Source organism: Rhincodon typus, chromosome 24 (assembly GCF_021869965.1).
Source record: "Rhincodon typus isolate 14 chromosome 24, sRhiTyp1.1, whole genome shotgun sequence".
In the NCBI taxonomy this organism is placed as follows: domain Eukaryota; kingdom Metazoa; phylum Chordata; class Chondrichthyes; order Orectolobiformes; family Rhincodontidae; genus Rhincodon; species Rhincodon typus.
In genome coordinates, this window is record NC_063355.1 from 37276790 (window position 1) to 37298257 (window position 21468).

The 21468-nt window shown below is 40.9% G+C and overlaps 1 protein-coding gene across 1 annotated transcript in view; it reads left to right on the forward strand.

Moving 5' to 3' along the window:
• LOC109910584 (seizure 6-like protein) overlaps positions 1 to 21468 on the forward strand; it is a 240985-nt gene that overhangs the window by 140688 nt on the left and 78829 nt on the right. The window contains exon 6 of the mRNA XM_020509799.2: positions 15870 to 16062. Coding sequence (XP_020365388.2) covers positions 15870 to 16062 — 193 coding nt within the window. The remainder of the gene's footprint in view (positions 1 to 15869; positions 16063 to 21468) is intronic.

Sequence of the window (21468 nt, forward strand, 5' to 3'; positions counted from 1 at the left end):
TTTCTGAAGAAGAGTCCCGACCCAAAACGTCAGCTTTCCTGCTCCTCTGATGCTGCCTGACCTGCTGTGTTCCTCCAGCTCCATACTGCGTTATTGCTGAGGTACTTGCCTTTCACAATGCATAATGTTAATATGATAGCACTAATTCCTGTGTCAGTTTTACCTGTCAGTGTTTGTCATCCTGTCTTTTCAGAACATATGATCTTAATGGTTGTAAAAGCTGCTGAAAGCCTCATACCGGCAACATGGTGTGGGAGGTTAACAATATGGAACATTTGGTCATCTTCTGAAATTTGTCATTTGCCTGTTTGATTCTGATCCTCATAGATGTGCTTGTATTTATGCATGTTCTGAACACTTGCCTCATTGCCGGGGTTGTGGTGTTACCATCTTGTTGGTCACCCGAGATCTGGGGTCTTGCTTGGCCTTTGGAATCAAAATTTCCTGCACATTGTAGCCAGTGTTCCCTGATGCCGCATGTTTTGCAGATCTCTACGAATGCTGAAGAGCATTTAGATAGGTGCAACCATCGATATCTGTTACAGATTTTGTTGATTTGATCCACTTTGCAGACCATAACAATAGTATTATCAATACCTAAAGCGTATAATTGCTGTCGGCCTGTCACTATGGCTTCAGGCTTACATTTGTCTGTGCTGCTCCAACACCAGAATATCCAGGCCAATCTGTTTTAATGACACTAATGGAGGGATAAATATTTCCCAAGATATGGTGAAGAACTCTGCTTTGAAATAGTGCCTCGGGGTCTTCAGCAGGAGCAGTTGGAGCCTTAGCTTGATTTTTCATATAGAAACAGCTCATCCGACAGGCTGTGCACTGAAGATTCAACCAAGACGAAAAATTAGACTTGAAAACAAAACAAAAAAGCATTGACGGTTCGGCACAAAAATTAGAAATGGTCTTGTAATCAGTATAGGATGGTTTAACCAAAGTGAATAATTATACTCTTCAATGTGATCTCTGCTGTTCTCTTCCCTATGATCCCATTTCCTTAAGAAGTTAGATATGTATGTTCTCGTAAAGCACTGGTTGAGTGAGCTGTCACTTTAACTGTTCTGTTATAAACAGCCTGGAATTAGATTTCATAAATTAAGATTACCTTGTCGACTTTCATCTACATCTCCATTAATGAAAGTGCTTTTCACTCTTTTCAGTGTGAAACAAATTTGTGCGGTCCCTTGGATTTTTACTCCTTCCTTTAGTTTTTCTCTCTCAGTTATGGGTTTTTTTTATTGCTGGGTGGTGTTCAATGTGATGAACCTGATATCACAGCTTGTGATTCTTAACCACCCCTAGTGTGTGGTCACAATTAATCACAAGATACAGATAGTGCCCATTCATGTGACATCAGGCACTATTCGACCTATGTAGTTTTATCCCACCTCGAACAAACCACTGGGTGGTGCATGTGTCAAGGTGATTTTTGCAAAGTGTACAGAATTACATAGAACAGGGCTTCCCAAAGTGGGGACCAGGGCCCCAAGTGGAGGTTCTCTTGTGAAATGTTGAGATTGCAAGAACTAAGCAGCAATGGCAGCCATGAAGCTCCAATTGAGCTCTACTCTCCTCTCTAACAGGTCCCTGTTCTCTGTCACTTATCGCCCCAACCCTCACCCTCACATTCTCACTGAGGGATCATGATAATGCTCAAGTTTCAGAACTGAGTCACAGTGAAATAGGGTTTGGGAAGCACTGACCAGTACGCAAGCAATCCATGCTGGCTCAGCCTAACCTCTCCTCCCATCCTACTCTGACCTCTAACTGTATTGAGAGTGCGGTAATATTTCCTGCTTTGTGGGACAACCTAATCTTTCCTCTGCAGATTCTCCCATTCCTGTTTTTTTTTGGTCCAAGTGGTTTGGGAAACCTTACAGAGGAGGACCATGAGGAAGAGTCATACTGGATTCAAAACAATATCTCTATTTCTCTGTTCACAGACACTGCCAGATCAGCTGAGTTTCTCCAACATCCTCTGTGTTTGTTACAGATTTCCAGCAACTGCATTTTTTGGTTTTAGATGGACATAATAGTAGAGCTTCAGTATTGAATTGTACAGACCCACCACCAAGTTGCATCAATAACAATAGTTGTATTGTCTTCTTGTTGCGGTGCGAAAGGCCTGATTGTCTTCCAAATGGCATGAACACAGTGTATATCAATTTCAACAAAACTCTTCTATTCATGGACTTTCTGTGTATGCAGGATTCTGTATTAGCTTAGAGAGTTTCTTTCACAAGACTCTCTCTAAACCTCAGGATCTGTTAGATTCCTGCTGTGAACCTGTGACTCTATGTTGGGGGGAAGCTGCAAGCCCTGATTAGGTCCCTCTGGCTAATCAAGAGGTTCTTAGGCTCCAGGATGGAACTGTGCACTCTTTGCGAGTTTGTAGCATTTACTCTTCAACAGAATTGGGAAGCATCTGGCAAAAAGGCAACAATATCATCTAAATAAGTAATTTAAAGTGGAATTGCTGATTGCTCTGGATTTGAGTAGTCCTACTTCTCAAGAAAATATCTGCATTAGATAAATTTCTGACCATTTGGATTTAGGGCATCTTGTCACTGAGCTGGTGACATGTGCGTGCAGTGAGAATACAGGATACCTTACTGCACATCCCATCATAGTGATGAACAGCAAGCTCTCAACTGCCATCTACTTCTGGAACCACAGCTGCAGGGGCTGAAGAAAGGCCCCGACCCGAAACGTCGACTTTCCTGTCCCTCTGATGCTGCCTGGCCTGCCCTTTTCCTCCAGCTCCACACTGTGTTATCTCTGACTCCAGCATCTGCAGTTCTTACTATCTCTGATCTGTGCGTATTTTGTTTCAGTTAAAGGGAAAAAGATTGGTTGTGGATCTTGTAAAGCTGAGGAGATTGCAATCAAGAATCTCATAAATTTAGAAATCTGTGCTGTTTCTTTTATGAAAACTAATATGTTGCTTTTTAAATATCACTACTCAAGGATTAGATAAGGGAAGAAGTTTGTCTTGAATTATTGCATTTTATGATGAATCTGCTCAGAGATGTTGTGACACACCTTTGGAATAGGTAGGACTTGAACATAGATCTTCTGGTCCAAAGGTAGAGAAACTGCCATGATGTCACAAGAGCCTTCAGTTAGTGCATTTTAAGTCCATGCCCATCATGCAAAAGGCCCAACTTTCGTGAACATAAGTTATTCTGTATGAAAGCAATAATTATGATTTAAAAGTGTGGACATGTGGAATAGTTAATAAATTAATGCATCAGAAGCTTCATTTCTAGGAAGGCTTTCTTTTTTTCTCCATAATTCATTTGTAGTGCAGATACTTTCTGATTAACCTTTTTGGTAATGTTATTACACTCCTCTGGAGCAAGTGAGACTTACACCCAGGTATCCTGGCTCAGAGATAGAGACACTATCATTGTACTGTGAGGGTCCATGGGCATCACTGGCAAGACCAGTACTTATTGCTCCTTTGAGATAAAAAGCTGCTTTAGGAACATAAGAGCAGGAGTGGGCCATTCAGCCCATCAAGCCTGATGTACCATTCAATTACATTACGGGGATTTATTAAACTTAAAACAGGTCATCCTTTTGAGTATTACATCTTTAACAACATTAATTTCATTCAGCACCTCATTTTCACGAATCCCTTGGTTTCCAAGCATTTCTGGGAGATTTTCTATATTGTCCACTGTGAAGACAGACTCAAATAATGGTTTAGCTTCTCCACCACTTTCCTGTTCTCCATCACAAATTTTCCTGTTTCTTCTCGTTATGGGTCCAAAGGTGTCCTGCTGATCTTCCTCGTTTTGGAAATCTAAAGAAACATTTTCAGTTCACCTTTATGTTCTTGTTACATTCATATTCTCTTTGCTCTTTCTTGATCAGTTTATTTGTCTTCTGGATTTTTTTACTATTTATTTTTGGCAACCTTATAAGATGCTTATTTTAATCTAATTAAATTTGTAAATTATTTTGTTAACCACTATTAATTTACCTATGTCTTACTGAAATATATATTTGCCATAGGCCAGGTAACACTTCTTTAAATACCAGCCATTGCCTGTCCATCAAATCCTTCAGTGTATTTTCTGATTTCCACCATAGGCAACTTGTTCTACATTCCTTCATAGTTAAGATCCTAGCAGAATAAAATATGTCACTTTCAAACTTAATGTAAAATTCTATCATAGTATGGTCACTGTTTCCCAAAGGTTCCCTTGTGAGTATTAAATTCGTGAACAGTTGCAATCCATTGGGTGATGGTCAGCATAGTTAAAAGTCAATCACATTGCTGTAAGTCTGGAGTCACATATCAGCTAGACCAGGTAACAGCAGCAGATTTTATTCGCAAGAGAGAACCAGATGGATCTTTCACAACAATCCCAGTAGTTTCACCATTACTCATTCTTAATTTTAATTTCAGATTTGTGTATTTAATAAAAATTTTAAATTCTCCAGCTCTTGTTGTCTCATGTTGTGAGATCCTCAATCCAGGGCTCGGGATGACCTGTCCAGTAGTGTATCACTATAATCTTTTCATATTCCACCAACTTGTAGATATTATCTAATCAACCTGTTAAAGAGCAAGCCTCTGGAGCACATGGGGCTTGAACACAGGCTTCCCAGCTCTAGAGACAGGGACACTACCACTTCATCACAAGACTCCTGCCGTCTAACATGTTAAATGATGGTTCACACTGTGCTGGTCAACGTTGTTAAGCATCAGGATTTGGTGAAGTTTAGAATGTCCACACTCGTATGGCAGTCTCCACCATTTATGCTGCAGTAGAATACAATGGGTTTGGGAATGTGCATGATCCAATAGCCTCTGTTTTCCCTGAGCCCACTAGGCTATCTGCTTATCTCTTCTAAAACTCTTTCAAACAGACTCCAGAGATCTCAGCCATCAGCAACTGTTTCCCACCTGTCAATGCCAATTCCAGCTATCTCTAATCTCATTTGGAGTTACCCTTGTGATAGGGGTATGACAGGTTGTAATCCAATGGCCAGATCACTACACTTTGGATATTCAGCTGACATCCACCCCATGAATGTGGCCAACACAATGCAGATATTGTTGGCTTTGCAATGCATATATTCTGGTGGGTTGACATATGCCAGGACCTCATGTAAGTTCCTGTGCTTGTCCTGTTAAAACAGATGGCAGTCTGCTGCCCTTACCCAGCCTGTCCTACATATGACTACAGATTCACTGTAATGTGGTTGGCTCTTAGCTACCTTCTGAAATAGCTCTTGAAAATTACTCAGATCAAGGGGAATGAGAGATGGGCACTACATGTTGGCCTTTCCAGCAACACCCACATCCCATGAAAAGATAATCTTAAAAAATCTGAAATAGTAAAGAGGGAAAATATTTAGTCTTTTCTTCTGCCAAGCATATATTACCCATGGTAGTCCTTTCGCTCAGGTGGCTTGTCAGCTGATGTGCAATGCTGAGTAATACCAGCAGCACGGGTTCGATTCCATATGAGCTGAGGTTACTATGAAGGACTTCCTTCATTGTGGTGATCCCCAGCTTAAACCACTACCAGTTATCTCTACCTAATGAGAGCAGCCCTATTGACTGGTAACACTATTGCAGCCTTACCTTTATATGTTTTCATGGTCTCATTACTGTAAAGGTATTCACTGAGGAGATAGGCTTGGTAGACCCACAGCTTGGTGTTCTCCGACAGAATGTCAGTTTGCTCCACACTGTCTTACTCAGCTTGGACATAACAGATGCAGCTTCTCTGACGCTCGCATTGATTTCAGTGTCAAATGGCACATATCTGGTGGTTATAGAACCTTCGTCTGCAAGGCTCTCAGCACCCTCTATTGTCATATGATCAATGCAGATATATGGTGGCATGTCAATATCCTGGACAAATATATTCATCTTCCCCATATTGATGGTCAAGCCAGACTGATGATAGATGTGACAGAATATGTCCATTTATTGCTGCAGGTATTCCTCCGTGCGGAATGTGAGTGGGGCATAATCAGCATGGAGGACTTAGCGTGCCTTTGTCTTGGATGACCAACTTTCCTTCTAAGTTAGCTGAGTTGTAAGTGTTAGCAGCATTCTCTCCCATACATAGTAAAAATTGATGATTTAATGCTAGCTGGGAACATGAACAGGCTGAAGCATACCACTTATTGAGATGAATTTGGCCAGTGACAGGGTTATGAAATGGGCAGTAGTACAGTAGTCATCCACTGTACCCCATTACCTGGATACAACTTATGAGTTGGCTACCATTAGCAAAAATGACTTTGATTGTTTACATTCCCCATATGTTATCTGCGATGTTGGAGCCAATAATTCCTGGGTTGCCTCAGAAATTGGGATTGAGATCATTATTGAAGGGAGAACAGAGAGAGATGCTGCTCTCACAGTAGAAAAGATCCCCCAATCTGTTCTTACTGGTGAATCCTTTATCAAAAGTTCAATTAAGCCCAGTTAGACCCAGACTGAAATTGGAATCAGTGCACCAGATGGAATTTGCAGCTGAGGTTGGGTACAAAATATTGCTTTCAAATGCAATCAATCTAGCTTTTTTCTCTCAATATATCTTTCAATTCATTATAGGAAAGCCTAAAAGCTGTACAAGAGCAAAATGCTACCATTCTTTTTGATGAAAATCCAAAAATGAAACATCTGGTGTAGATACCTGACCTATCAGTCTTTTCGGTCGTGTAAGATATTGATCCTAAAAACCTTTGGGTGTCTTAAATGTGGAGCTCACAGACAACGGGAAAGCTCATGTATGGTTTCTAAAGCAGTGCATGAAATTTTGGCTGCTCCCCAATTTATAAATGTGGCAGCTAGCCTTGGGATCTGGAGATGTTTGATCTGGTAACTTTCAATGAAACATTTATCAATGAAGCCTGAGGGACGTTATTGAAGAGCTCAGACGGGATGCAAATTTTAATTTTTTTTGCCCTTTTTTGTTGAAATATCAGCATCTTCATTTATGTAATTGTCCACCAATAGTTAAAATGCAGAATTGGACAACAGGATCCAGGAAATCAAACAGTTTCTCATGCAATTGGAAATTTGACTACGCTTTGATAACTACCACAGCAGATAAGCTGCACTATGCAGAAGTAAATTGAATTAGATTACATAGAAATTGAATTTCCCTGCCCTGGGATGGCAATTAATGAGATGACTTTCTTTGGATCATTGAACATGACTTTGAGCTGCACACTGTAGTATTCTGACTCAGAAAAAGCCCATGATATCTAGTGGGAGCGTATGCTGCAACACATCGAGCTTTCCTTTGTTGGCATGTGCATGTTGGCTCATTAAACTGAAAACTGACAGTACTGTCTAGGGACTTTCTTTTTCTGTCCTAATACCATTGATAGCATTTAAGTAAGCCCATGTTAGCTATGGTACAAGATAACAGAAGAACTGCCGGAGAGTACTGAATTTCCCAAAACGAGAGGGTGTCTCTACAGTAGCCATTTCTGATACTTAACCATTAAAGACTTGATTTTCCAAAGATACTCAAGGCACTATACACCCCCTAGAGAGTTGGGAAGTGTCCAAGATAGAGCTTAACTGCAATACCCATTTAATCTGTGTATAACACTACTAGCCATGTTGATAAAGGAATTAATTATAAAGGCAAAATGGGGATTTATTGTAGTATAAGCAGGATGTAAAAATGTAGGGAAGCCCTGTTACCACTATGCAGGGCATTGGTGAAGCTATAGCATACTGATGGAGTTGAGGAGGATTTCTTTCTTCCAGTGGGTAATTAACCGTTGTAATATTTTACTCCAAAGAGCAGTGAGGGCTGAACATTCAAGGCTGTGTGGTGATAAGTGCCTTTAGGAGGGACTTATTCTGTCCTGTTTCTCTTAAAGATGGATATTGTAAATCTGATTCTGGAAAGCAGAATAAATAGCTTTGGGTTTTTTGTTTGAAATTAGACAAAAGAAGCATGAGTGGGTGGAGTCAGGCCCACACAGACCAAGGGTTTTAGTTTTCTTTTCAGTTGTTGAAGTTGGCGTTCTGGAGTTGAAACAGCTAGATGCAGCTCTCTCTCTGCTGCTGAAAAAACTTGAGTTCTCTCTCTGCTGCTAGATTCATTCTGTCGGCGTTCATGCTCCTGGGCTGGAGGAGATAGCAAGTGAGTAAAATCTGTTTTGCTGAATTTGCCTTTGCCAAGGGTGTGTTTATGAGATGCTGCTGAATTGGAACAATTGATGAGCAGTATTAAATAGTACATTATTTTGTTAAGCCTTTCAATAGAGTTAAAGTTAAATGAATTCTTCTTTTTTAGTTTGTATTTTAACTGTGGGGTAAAAATAAAGTATGTTTTGCTTATAGCCTAGCAGTTTGACCAATTGAATCACATCTCCCTACAGTTGCCTTTAAGTTCTTTTCCTTCACTGACCTGTTCAGGGATTGTTTTACATACCTCTGGAGCACGTGGGACTTGAGCCTAGGTCTCAAAATTCAGGGGTAGGGTTATTACCTCTGCACTACAAGAGGGCCCTATATGCACCTCTAAATAAAGTAAAAGTTAGGGTCTAGTTTATCTCCTTGTTATATTTTGAGGTGGTTTGGTCAGGTCCATAAAAGCTAAATTAGATCAACTTTTTGGTCGACCAGGGAGTCAAAGATTGGTGGGTGGTAACAGCAGGAAAGTTAAGGTAAAACCATGAACAGATCAGCCATTCTCTTATTAAATGATGGAGAAGCCTAGGGGCACCAAATGATTTATATCTGCTCTATTTCTAACTTTTTTTTTGTAAGTCTGGACGAGGAGCGGACACCCAGAGGTTTACTAAGAGACCACCAGTTCCTTTAAATACCTGTTAGCACTTATTAAGTCGGCTCTTCAACATTTTAATGACTAGCAGCAAAAACAGAAATTGCTGGAAAAGCTCAGCAGGCCTGGCAGCATCTATGGAGAGAAATCAGAGTCAGCGTTAACTCTGATTTCTCTGATTTACAGCATACATGGTTCTTTCAGTTTTTATTTTAGTGGCTAGCATTGGTTCTAACATGCTCTCTATTACTTGCAAAATAAAATTAATACTGATCAATGTACCAGTAAGTGTCAATGCAGTACAGCGATACATCGAGAAGCTGTATAATTTGAAAATCAGGTGCAACTTTGCAAAAAATCAATGTGTCTCACAGCTGTACTGTTAATCAGCAACCACTCTGTATGGAATGGAAAATGTTGCTTAAAGTAATGGTTCTGAAGTAGTTAATGTTCACATTTCATTTCATATTCCATTGTGCTCCACTCAGTCTGATGTTACAATCTTTGGTGGAGGCTATTGACTTTTGGGTGAGTACCTGAAGAGATCAGATGTATTCTGTGCAACGCATGAGAGTCCTTAGTACTTACCTCCACCAGTAATTGTAAATTCTGGCTTTTGCTACATTACAGTAGACTATCTTTCTAACAAAGACATGCTCCTCTTATTTAGGGGATCGGTAATGGTCTTCCCTCTACAACTGTTAGTTAGACAGGCCCTTAGAATCAGCATAAGGGACCCCCACACAGGGAGGAGTGGGTAGGACAGAGAGCATCCTCGTGGGCCAGCTCCTGGGTCTGGCCAAGGTGGCGTTACGAGGTTCAGGGAGTGGACTGTGCAGGAGTCATTATACTTGACTGTCTACCCCTTTTTCAAGCACTGTCCAGCCTTGAGAGACCAGTGGGCATTGCAGGAACTGGGGATGTATCATCAGCAAGGGCAATGTTATTTTGATTTGCTAAATTTCTGGTTTACCTTTAGTAAAGTTTCGGATAATTATTTGTTTGTATTTTTGTAACAATGCCCCATCAGGGTGTGTCTAACATAATGCTGGTTTTAAAAGGATAATTTAAAGGGCCCTTGTGGTGCAGTGGTAGTGTCCCTGCCTGTGGGAAAGGACGCCTGGCTTCAAGTAGCACCTGCTCCTGAGGTGTCATAACATTGCTGACCAGGTTGATTAGGAAATATCTAGAAAGGAGTATTTGGTAGGGGGAGGAATAGTGGTGTAGTGTTACTGACACTACACTAGAAGTGTAAAGGTTCAGGATGTTATCTGGGTACATAGACTCAAATCCTACAGTGGTAACTGTTAGCCATTGGATTAATAAAATCTGGTTTTAGAAGGGAGAATTTATGGCAGTAAATTCCTCTTTGTCATTGAGACTGAAACCAGTATACCACGAAAACAGCCTTTCACAATAAAAACCAAAAGAACTGCGGATGCTGTAAATCAGACTCGAAAACAGAAGTTGCTGGGAAAGCTCAGCAGGTCTGGCAGCATCTGTGAAGAAAAAATCAGAGTTAACATTCTGGGTCCAGTGACCCTTCCCCTTCTAAGGAAGGATCACTGGACCCGAAATGTTAACTCTGATTTTTTCTTCGCAATGCTGCCAGACCTGCTGAGCTTTTCCAGCAACTTCTGTTTTTGAGCCTTTCACAATCGTCTTTTCATCTGTCCTAACCAATAACAGAAATATGTTTTAGCAATAACTTGCAATTGACATAGTAAGTTTTATTTTACTTGCTCAAATTAAATTACATCTTTACCAGGTGGACCACAATTGGATCGGATTTTCACCATTTAAGTATTGCTAAAATAAGACACATTTTGTTAAAACTTTTCTTCTCGCAAAAAACCTCAACAAAATGTGTCTTTGTTGTGAATGAACTTGCCTTTTATGCCTCCACTAAACCATCGTTTGTTTCTTATTTACCCCATAATCTGCTTTAGCTTTGCAAAATCACTTCTTTTTGTCACTTAATCAATCTTGCCCCATTCTATCACAGAAATCACCTCTTGTTCCTACCTCCTTTTGTCCTCTGCAAAGAAAACTGGCCAGATTCATTCAAGCCAGTGGACCGGAAGCCCTGGAGAATTTTGTTCTCTCGGTTTGTCAATCCAGGAGCAGAAACCAAGATTTATTTTCCCTGCCACCTTGCCAGACTTGAAAAGACATTTTCCTCAGAGTGATGGCCAGTTAAGGCTTTTTCAACCCTGGCATCAATCTATCGAATTCAAATGACTCTTTCTTGTATTTGGGCAATCTTGCCCATTTCCGTCTTCATCTTTAAGTGCCGCTATATGCTTTGATATTCTCTACTCAGTTAACTATTAAAGTAATGGCGTGTCTCATTCTTGACAGTTACATCACTCTACTGCTAATGTCAAAATGAGGATCTCCAAGAAAAATCATTATATATTCAATAATCTTTCTGAAATTGCACCTTTTACAGAAAATCTTTTAAGGTGCAGAATGAATTCTTACGCATAAGCTCCATTTCGTGGTAGTTACAATGTTATCAAGCATCGGTCCCAGTAAAATATTAAAGGTTACACAATGCTCTTAATGTGGAGGTGCTGGTGTTGGACTGGGGTGGACAAAATGAGAAGTCACACAACACCAGGTTATAGTCCGATAGATTTATTTGAAATCACAAGCTTTCGGAGCATAGCCCCTTCGTCGGGTGAAGTGAGAGAGAAGCACACAGAACATAGGATTTATGGGCAGAGAGATCAAGTGCAGAGAGATCAAAAGATCATACAAATGGTGTGAGTGGAGTGTCAAATAATACGTCCCTGCAGGTGATGAAATGTGTTAGATGGTCTGAGTAAAGTGTCAATAGCTGAATAGCAAACAAAGGGATGACCTCTCACCTGTTTAAATGAGGTAGAGAGATAATTACAAAAAATTAGAAATAAGTTGTGCTGGCGACAAACCAAATGACTGGAATAACATGATAAGTATAAGAGTCACATGCCGAGGGTCTAACCAAAGTAATAAGGAATCCAAAACTGTGCATACTAATTAATGTGGAGAGATCATGACAATTTATCACGGTCATGGTGTCAAAACAGGACAGTAAGGAAGATTTTACAGATACAGAACAGTGTGCTGGGGTTTACATGTAGCACGACATGAACCCAAGATCACGGTTAAAGCCGTCTTCATGAGTACGGAATTTTCAGTCAAGCATTGGACCAACTGATTAGTGGTAGTGCAGCAGCACTATCATAATGCAGCTCTGCTGCTCATAGCTTCCCATTGGTGTTGTTGTTCAAACAAAACAACCACTTATTCAAAGAGATAGTAGGAACTGCAGATGCTGGAGAATCCGAGAAAACAAGGTGCAGGGCTGGATGAACACAGCAGGCCAAGCAGCATCATAGGAGCAGAGAGGCTTTCTTTTCTCCTAAAACCACCATTTGACATTTTCCTGTTGACGCAGCTAGTCATCTTTGGGATTGTTTTCTTGGATATTTGGTGCCAAGCCTTGTATCTTTCTTTTCTCTCCATGTTACGCTGTTCCTGAGGAAGGGGCACCAACGACTGTTGTAAAGTTTCAGTGGGAATTAGCTGTGAACTCCATTCCTCTTGATGTGTTCCACATCGGAAATGTGGATCCTCCCAATCTAATCCACTTCAGAAAGATGCTAATTCACAAGGTTCTTCCTTTACCACAAAACAGAAGGAAGGAGGCTGGTTAGTTCAGTGGGCAGGATAGCTGGCTGGTGATGCCAACAGTGTGGGTCCAACTTCTGCACTGTCTGTGGGTGCAATGAAGGCATGCCCTTCACAACAACTCCTTCCATTGTTGCCAGAGGCATGTTGAAACTTATGTCATAGAATAGCATCCCTACAGTGTGGAAACAGACCAATCGGTCCAACAAGTCCATATCACCCCTCTGAAGAACATTCCACCCAGACTCACTCTCATATCCCTGCATTTCCCATGGCTAATCCACCTAATTTACACACCCCTGGACACCAGGGGCAGTTTAGCATGGCAAATCCACCTAACCTGCACACCTTTAGACTTAGGGAGAAAGCCAGAGCACCCAGAGGAAACTCACACAGACACAGGGAGTTTGTACAAACTCCACACAGACAGTCACTGAAGGTCGGATTTGAACCCAGGCCCCTGGCACTGTGAGGCAGCAGTGCTAACCACTGAGCCACCATGCCACCCAGCTACTACCATTCTCCTCTCTGTCTAATGGGACAGTAGGGCAGTGGTGACTCTACCTTAAAAAATACAAAAGAACTGCAGATGCCGTAAATCAGAAACTAAAACAGAAATTGTTGGAAAAGCTCAGCATCTGTAGAGAGAAATCAGAGTTAACGTTTCAGGTCGAGTGAGCCTTCCTCAGAACTGGCTTTACCTTACTTTTGCAATAGAAGATAAGAAGGAACTTGTTCCTTTCATGATCTCGGGGCACTCCTAAGCACCCTACAGCCAATGAAGTGCTTCTGAAGTGTAGTGACTGTTACAGTACAGGAAACACAGCAGTCAAGAAGGAGCAAGGCTCAGAAAGCTTGTGTTTTCAAATAAACCTGTTGGACTATAACCTGGTGTCGTGTGATTTCTGACCTTGTCCACCCCAGTCCAACACCGGCACCTCCACATCATAGCAGTCAATTTGCAAACAGTTAACTCTGCCAAACAGCAAAGTGATCATGACAAAGCAATCACAGACAAACAAGACAAATGATTTGTGATCTTGTTTAAGGAATAACTATTCATTATGACATATCGGGATAGCTCTGTTCTTCTTCAAATTACTTCTACACACAAAATAAGCAGATGGGACTTCAGTGCAATATCCTATTCCAAAGGCAATACTGAGAGAGACTCAGCCTTGATTTTTATGCTCAAGTCATGGAAGCCTAGCTTTGAGAATAACAGAGAAGAGAGAACAACCATCTGAGCCACAATGACGCCTAGCAATGAATTAGTTTGAAATGTAGATGCTGGTGTATTTGAGATTTGGAAAATACTGGCAATACACAGACCAATACTCTCAGTGCACTAACCACGGGTCAAACACGATTGTCTCATCCCAAAATTAAATCACCAGTTTACCATTAAGCTATTGCTTTGACGAGACAGATAGGCATTGAAATTACAAATTTTGAATATTTGTGCAAAAATGCATAATGTGGGAAATTCATTTGTCTGTTTATTTAGCAGCAAGTTAAAGGTTGTGTAAAGATGAATCTTGAAGTTCAATGAAGCCATGAATAACTTTATCACAGAGGACAATTATACAATATTCCGAGCTGGATGGCAGAACTTGATTATATCCCACAACTCCAGCCCATTATGAGTGTCAGGATCTGTCTGGGAACAATGAGGGAATCTGTCCATCAAATGGTAATCAAAATATTCCTGTCCACTTTTGCAAGCCAATAATATTCCATTCCAGTCCATCACAGAATCACAGAAATCTTGCAGTTCGGAAGGAGACCATTCAGCCTAACATGTCTGCACTAGTTCCCCAAAGGAGCATTGTGATATCGTACCATTCCTTGTCCCCATAATCCTGCACATTGTTTCTGATCAAGTAATCAGTTAGTACCTTCTAGAATGCCTTGATGGAACCTGCATGCATACTTGCACATTTAAAATGATTGCAAAATTTAAGGTTTGCAGGCACGTGATCCCACTTTGCAGTGATTCACAGTGCTGCCTTCAAAGGGCTTTAAACTGCAAGTTCAAAAGTCAATGGGCAAATTTAACCCCCTTACCGTCAAAACATTTCCCACGCATATTCAAGGTCCAAAGTGCAGGAAACTGGACTGCTCCAATGAAAGAAACGTTGGTTGTCTATAAACATTGAGAAGCAGCTTGCTCCCAATAGTCTATCTTAACATGATCAGCTTAACTTGTGCGGACTGTACTTGCAAAGTATTGCTTAAGTCCACAGTATCCAATTTGGCAACGTGGATTGTAATACAGCACTTAAGAGTTTAAGTCCAACCAAAATAATTGGATGTGTATTGGTTCCCACACAACACATCAACTTGAAATGATAAAGATTTGCTGGCAAGATTCTAATAAATGTTCTTGCATAGTATGTTGGAATGTAGGAGAGCTGGCAAGTAGCTCTAAATTTGAAGATAATAACCAACTCAACTGAATGGAGAGCTAAAGGGTGGTGGAAGGAAGTGGGTGGAGCAGGTCAGATGTAAAGCATATGGCCATCTCACTGCATAACAAAGGAATTAATACATTGCAGGCCGAATTTTACGGGCAAAGGCAAGCACATTTGGGTGCATGAAGGGATCAAGTAACTCATTAACCTGGGTGCTAATGGCTTGTCTCAGTGAAAGACCCTCAACATTGCACAGTGGGTCAATGTTCCTAGCATTTCATAGAAGCTAAGTTCAAACCTAAAACATGGTGATCTGATAAGGAAGTGAGACACAGAAGATAAGTGCTCCCGCCTTAAGCTTATGTGACTGGTATTGAAGAAATTACACGTCAAAAAATATCAATGGCCTTCTGGCTAAGACAGCTTGGCTACATTTACCTTATGGTGAACATTTCAAAATAGTGTGCCACTCATGTCTCAAAAGTAAAGTCTAATGTGCCTCTGCTCACACTCACCAGATTGTTCAGCAGACCACTTTCTACTGGCTACTCAAAACACATGTGAGAGTGCACATGCAAGATTACAGTGTTTAATTCCCATCATAAGATGTTTTGGATTGAAATGACCTCTAGGTCACACTATCATATAAGAAAATATTTCACTGTAAATGTAAATCCCTGATGGAAAGGGACAAAGAATCCACTTGTAGGAAATAGCACTAATGCTGAAGCAGTGAATATATTAGCAGAGCTAACTTCCAATTTTCCAAACAGATACAGAGAATGACAGATGCCAAGGCACGCAAAATGGCTCTTGTTTCAAAGTTCAGCTAAAAAAAATTAAGATCTAGTAACTGTGTTAAATATTTCAGCACTGTGGTTTCAGAGCTGCTAAAGGTGACCTCAGAAAGATACATCCACAATCAAATGATTGCTTCCTGTATACATTTGGTGAGAAATTCTTTTGTCCTTTATTTCAGGTTAAAACACTGAACCTCTCTGAGGGGGAACAGCTCTCCATCCGTGGATTGGAAGAGGACAACTGGATTGTTTTAGCCAACCAAATGCTTCTAGTTGAAGGCCAGGTTATCCGCAGCCCAACTAATACCATTTCAGTGCATTTCCGCTCATTCCAATATGGAGGTATTGGAACATTCCAACTCCATTATCAGGGTAAGTAATAAGCACACTGTGGTGGAAACTGGAAGCAAAAAATATATTGGTCAAAGCTATAGAGTATGTGAAATGCTCTGTGGTGTCCAAATGGGAAGTACAGAGTCCAAACTCTGGGAAGTCAAGACATTAAGGATTAATTGTTTTGCTATGTAAATGACCAAACCTTACAACTCAATTATTTCAGTTGATTAATTTGTATGTTTGTACCTTCAGGCATATGTGCACCATGAGAATATTATCCAGATGACAAATTGCAATGGAAATTCTGATTTTCCATCATGCCTGCATGCGTAAAATATGTAACTCTAACAGCTTGTAAAATGCGGAAGGACATTGCACAGCAACATCCCAACAACGTCAGTGTATTACTTCAGTACCAGTTCCAGTTTCTTTGGAAAGGGAGAGTTACAGATCTGACATTTATTTTGCACAAGATGACAGGAAAGATACAAATGAGGACGACCATTTGATTTGTCTCAGCAACTCCATCGAGAAAGGCCTTGATGCTTACCCATGACAAAGGGGTTTCTGTCCTGCTAGCCGCTAGCTATCTCCAAACTCTCTCCTTTCAAAGCTGAAAACCTGAAAAAGTTTGTTCAGTCTTTCTTCATACTCAAGCTTTCAATGGGCTTTATAAATGGGCCATGAGTTTCCCTCCATTTTGGAGACAAGGACGGAGGCAGGGACATATTGAAGCTGATGCCAATTTGCAGGGTGGAGGTGGGGAGGTTGCAAAGGGAGGCTGTACAGTACTTCACAGCAATGCCTTACCAATGTACTTGAATAGATCCAGTGGATCTCCTCTCATGCATTGTTAATGTTAGTTTTCCCCTTCATTGGTATTCTTGCAAATTGTCCCGATGAGTGGAACAGAAACGTTTCAACAGAACGTATCTGTTTTTTCACAATGTCTTTTTTTTCACAATATTGTGACAATTGTTCACTTTAAATCTGAGATTAGATCCAAGATGCAGTAAAAAATATAGTAACTGCCTGTTTAAAATCTTCCACATTTATGCAAATATGATGGGAAAACATTAGCTGTGATCTCACCTGTTTGTGGAAGGTGTCTTTGGGGTGATGGCTTTTTGAGTGTAGAAGAGCTTATCAGTAATTTTTAAAAAAGACTTTGCTGCTAATGTATAAATGTTGTCTTCATGCCAATTTAAATACTGTGTTATCTAAGCTTTATGAGTGTTCTATGTCTTTAAATTTGATGAAAGGGTGATGATTATTGAGAATGTTGCTGAATTCTCCTAATTACAATTCTATTTGAGTCCAAATGCCCAGACATTGACACAAATACAGGAAGTAATATTACAATGGATAGAATCTTATCAGATCTCTGAACAATGTGTGGGAGATCTGCAGAAATGAGGAGAGATTGGACAGACTTGGTTTGTTTTCACATGAACGTCTAAGGATGAAGGGTGACCTGATAGAAGTTTACAAAATTATGGGAGGCATGGATAGGATGGGTCGTCAGAGTCTTTTTACCAGAGTTGAAATGTCGATTAGGAGGGGACATAAGTTTAAGGCAAAAGAGAACAAGTTTAAAGGACAAGTGAGAGGCCACTTTTTTTACACAGAGGGTGGCGAGTGCCTGGAATGGGCTGCCAGAGGAGATGGTGTAGGCAGTTACCACAGTAATGTTTGAGAGTTGCCTTGACAGGTATATGAATAGGCAGGGAGTAGAGGGATATGAACCGCATAGAGGTAAAAGGCATATTCATAAAGGCATCAGATGTTGGCACAGTCTTGTTGGACCAAAGGGGCTGCTCTTGTGCTGCACTGTCCTTTGTTCTTTGTTCTAATCACATGAGACCTTAGGTGAGGCCTTTCTCGATGTTGGGAGCAACTCGATGCATTTTCCAACTAACATCCAGATATTGAGACAAGATTCTCACTGGGGGATGGTGAGATGCCAGTTAACAAGGATTATTGCTTGTTATCAGTCTCAGTAACTGTACATCTTGCCTCATTAATATGCACCTGCCGTGAGGAATCTGAACGTCAAAAATTCCAGACACAAAATGTTTGCGAGGATATCTGGCGACCCCAGATCATTGCTTGCCCTTCCTGACTGCTATTTTGGATACGCAACAACAACATCTCAGGGCAAACTTACGGCTGCACTTAACTCCCATCTGAATGCTGGCATCTGACATGTGCTGGTCTCTCTCTACATCCTCATGGAATCTCTTCAATCCACTTACAGGTTACTTAGGTATTGTAAAGCTGTGTTTCAGAATGCAGAGGCACCTCTCACAACAATGCTGCTGCAAGGACATTTTGTGCATAGGGACATGCACCCAACTCACAGTTTGACCTAATGTTAACCCTAACCCTAACCCTAACCCTAGCCCTAACCTTAACCCTAACCCTAACCATAACCATAGCCCTAAAGCTAACCCTAACGCTTGCCCTAACCCTAACCCGATCCCTAACCCTAACCTAACCCTAACCCTAACCCTAGCCCTAACACTAACCCTAACCCCAGTCCTAACCCTAGCCCTAACCCTAGCCCTAACCCTAGCCCTAACCCTAGCGCTAACCCTTGCCCTAACTCTAACCCTAACTCTAACCCTAGCCCTAGCCCTAGCCCTAACCCAATCCCTAACCCTAAATTAACCCTAACCCTAACCCTAAATTAGCCCTAACCCTAGGCCTAACCCTAAGCCTAATCCTAACCCTAATCCTAACCTTCAGTTGGGAGTCCCACTATATTCAGTCAAGGATAGATTCCGATATCAATCGAAGCTCGGGCATGGTCTCTCAGCCACTTGGGGGTAATCAGGGTCAGGATACTCTCCTCATGGTGGGGTGAGGAGAATGTCAGGCAGACCACCCATCTTGGTTCCTACTGCCCTACTGTGATTTGTTTCCTCCTGGCGAGAGAGAAAGGGAGGGATTGTGTGGGATGGAGGTATGTGACAGACCTATTAGTGCAGATGCTGATGGGGAAAAGATAATGAGCTGTCCTGAGTGAATGAGAAGGCAGCACAAAGGCCATGCAGGATTTGGAGGATGAGGGTGAGAATGAGTGAGGGAAGACAATGCATGCAATAATGAGAGCATGAGCTTTGGCGGGAGATGAGTGCAGGACCGGAGACAGAATTAATGTGTAGTAGCAAAAGGAAGATGGCAGCATTTACTCTGGCCGAGTGGATGAAATCATTGACCTTCAGCCTTCTCTGCTGAACGTTCCTCTAGCTGGCTGAGATCACAATGACCCAATCGGCAACCTGAAACCAGGCTGGCAGGGGGTTCTGATAGTGTGCCAGTCCTGGGGGAGATGAAATGCCACATCTGTGCCATTACATCCATCAGGATCTCCAGGTACTGTCCACAACATGACGCAACAATGTTCTCTTCTCTGCCACGTTTGGGAAACATGTCATGAGCCACGCAGAGAAACTCTGGACTAGCAGTGCCTGCCTGGGTGTCCAATAACCTTTTAAAGATGCCCAGGTACCAGGGATGTCAGTCTATTCCAGGGTATCCCTGCAGTGATGCTTCAGGCTGCAAGTGATAGAATAGGGCTAGCATTGGATGTGATGGACACTTCAGGGGCAGGATTGCTAATTAAGGGAGCATGTTTGGGACAATAAAGTGAGAAAACTTGCTGGGGCTCACGTAGGGAAATTCTCCATGAAACTTGACACTTAGCCCAAAAAAAAAGTAAGATTCAACATTATGGCTTATTAACTGAATTACTGGAATGAAAAGGGAGCCCCTGAGATCCAAAAAAAGTGTCCTCTGAGAAAATATATTTTGCGCCCTGTTTCCAGCACCTGCAATATTTTGCTTTCTTGTTATTTGTTCATGCTGAGCATTTTTAAATGTGGTTCATTTCAATTCAAAAGGAGAAACTATTTGTCACTCAATTGTAAAGCATAGTTTTCCTATTATCGAAATCCACTTGTCTGAATAGAAATTGCATATTACTGCAAGTGAATGGGTTTGTGCTTATTTATTGAAAGGCTTTTGCAATTATTGAACTTCAATGTGAACCCATGCATTGTGTAACAATAAAATATGTCATTGTTACTTTAAGATATTCTCATCAGCATATGGGATTATTATTTCTGGTGTTCTTTGTGAGATTCAAGTTTTTTTTGTGTAATTGCTGCCCAGAAATTTCATAGAGCCAGGTTCTAAGGAGTGGAGCAGGTTGCTGTGTATAATTGTCTGAAAACAACCAAGGTTATAAAGTGTATCATACTAAAACCTAAAATTTCAAGGAGCTTTATAAATAGAGGCATGGAATATAACGCAAGATGTTTTGCAAGATCTACATAAAATAGTTTGATTTCACTATTACAACAATTCTGGGCGCCCAGAAGATATGAATGAGAAGGTTAAACATGGTGACAATTAGGGACCCAGAAACTGGAGAAGTACCAGAGCCCATGAGTTAACCCCTGTTCATTCAGAAAAATTGTCAGAAGTTCATCTCACAAATATGGCACAAAGCAGGCTGGTTGATTTTCAGACAGTTGCTAGGGTGAGGGTAGAATTGATGGTTAGAAATTGAGCTGGAGTCTGAAGACAATGGTTTAATTCCTTCCAATATTTAATTTCACACATTTATTGTTCAGTTACAGATTTTATAAGAAATCTAAAAGAAAGTTTGAAACAACAATATTGACAATCCTGGGTAGGTTGAACTTAATCATTTCCATTTTGTCCACCTGAGGGAAGAGCTATGGATTTACAGACAGGTTGGATTAGAGAGTTAAGTTTCTACTATCCCATGTGAATTGATTCTCACCAACAGTGAACGTGCACTGTGATTAGTTCAATCAGTTACAATCCATCTTATCGAGCTTAGCACCATCTTTTCAAAAACAAATCTGTTCTTTCTCAACACATACAAACCCAATTATTCTACAAAACATTGAATTTTGATTTCTGCACCACATTTCTTCCCTTTACAGCAGAATAATGGCTTGTTTACCTTTAGCTAGATTCATTTTAGACGACAGCATGAAATTTAACTCAAAGTTATTATTGCTGGTTTTGTGCTCAAGTGGGATAAACACTGGCCCAGACCAATTTGGCTGAATGACTTGTTTCTGTGTTGGATATTCTAAGTAATTCTGTGCATTAGAGATGTACCAGCATGTGTGCAGTTAAACCTAGTAAGGACTGTCCTTTCTGCAAAAACAATGGAAGGCAAGATAACATGATGGGTGGGAAGGAAAGTGTTCTCATTCAGTGTAATAATCTACAAATCAGTAAATCCTCATTTTCATGGCTTATGATGCATTGTGTGTTTCCAAATGAGGAGACTCCTGGAAGTTGACATTGCTTGTCCTCATTCTCCACGTGGCCTGGATTTTAGTAATTGTCTGAAGATGGGCTATGAAGAGGAATGCCTCATGAGCTGTTGGCATAAAG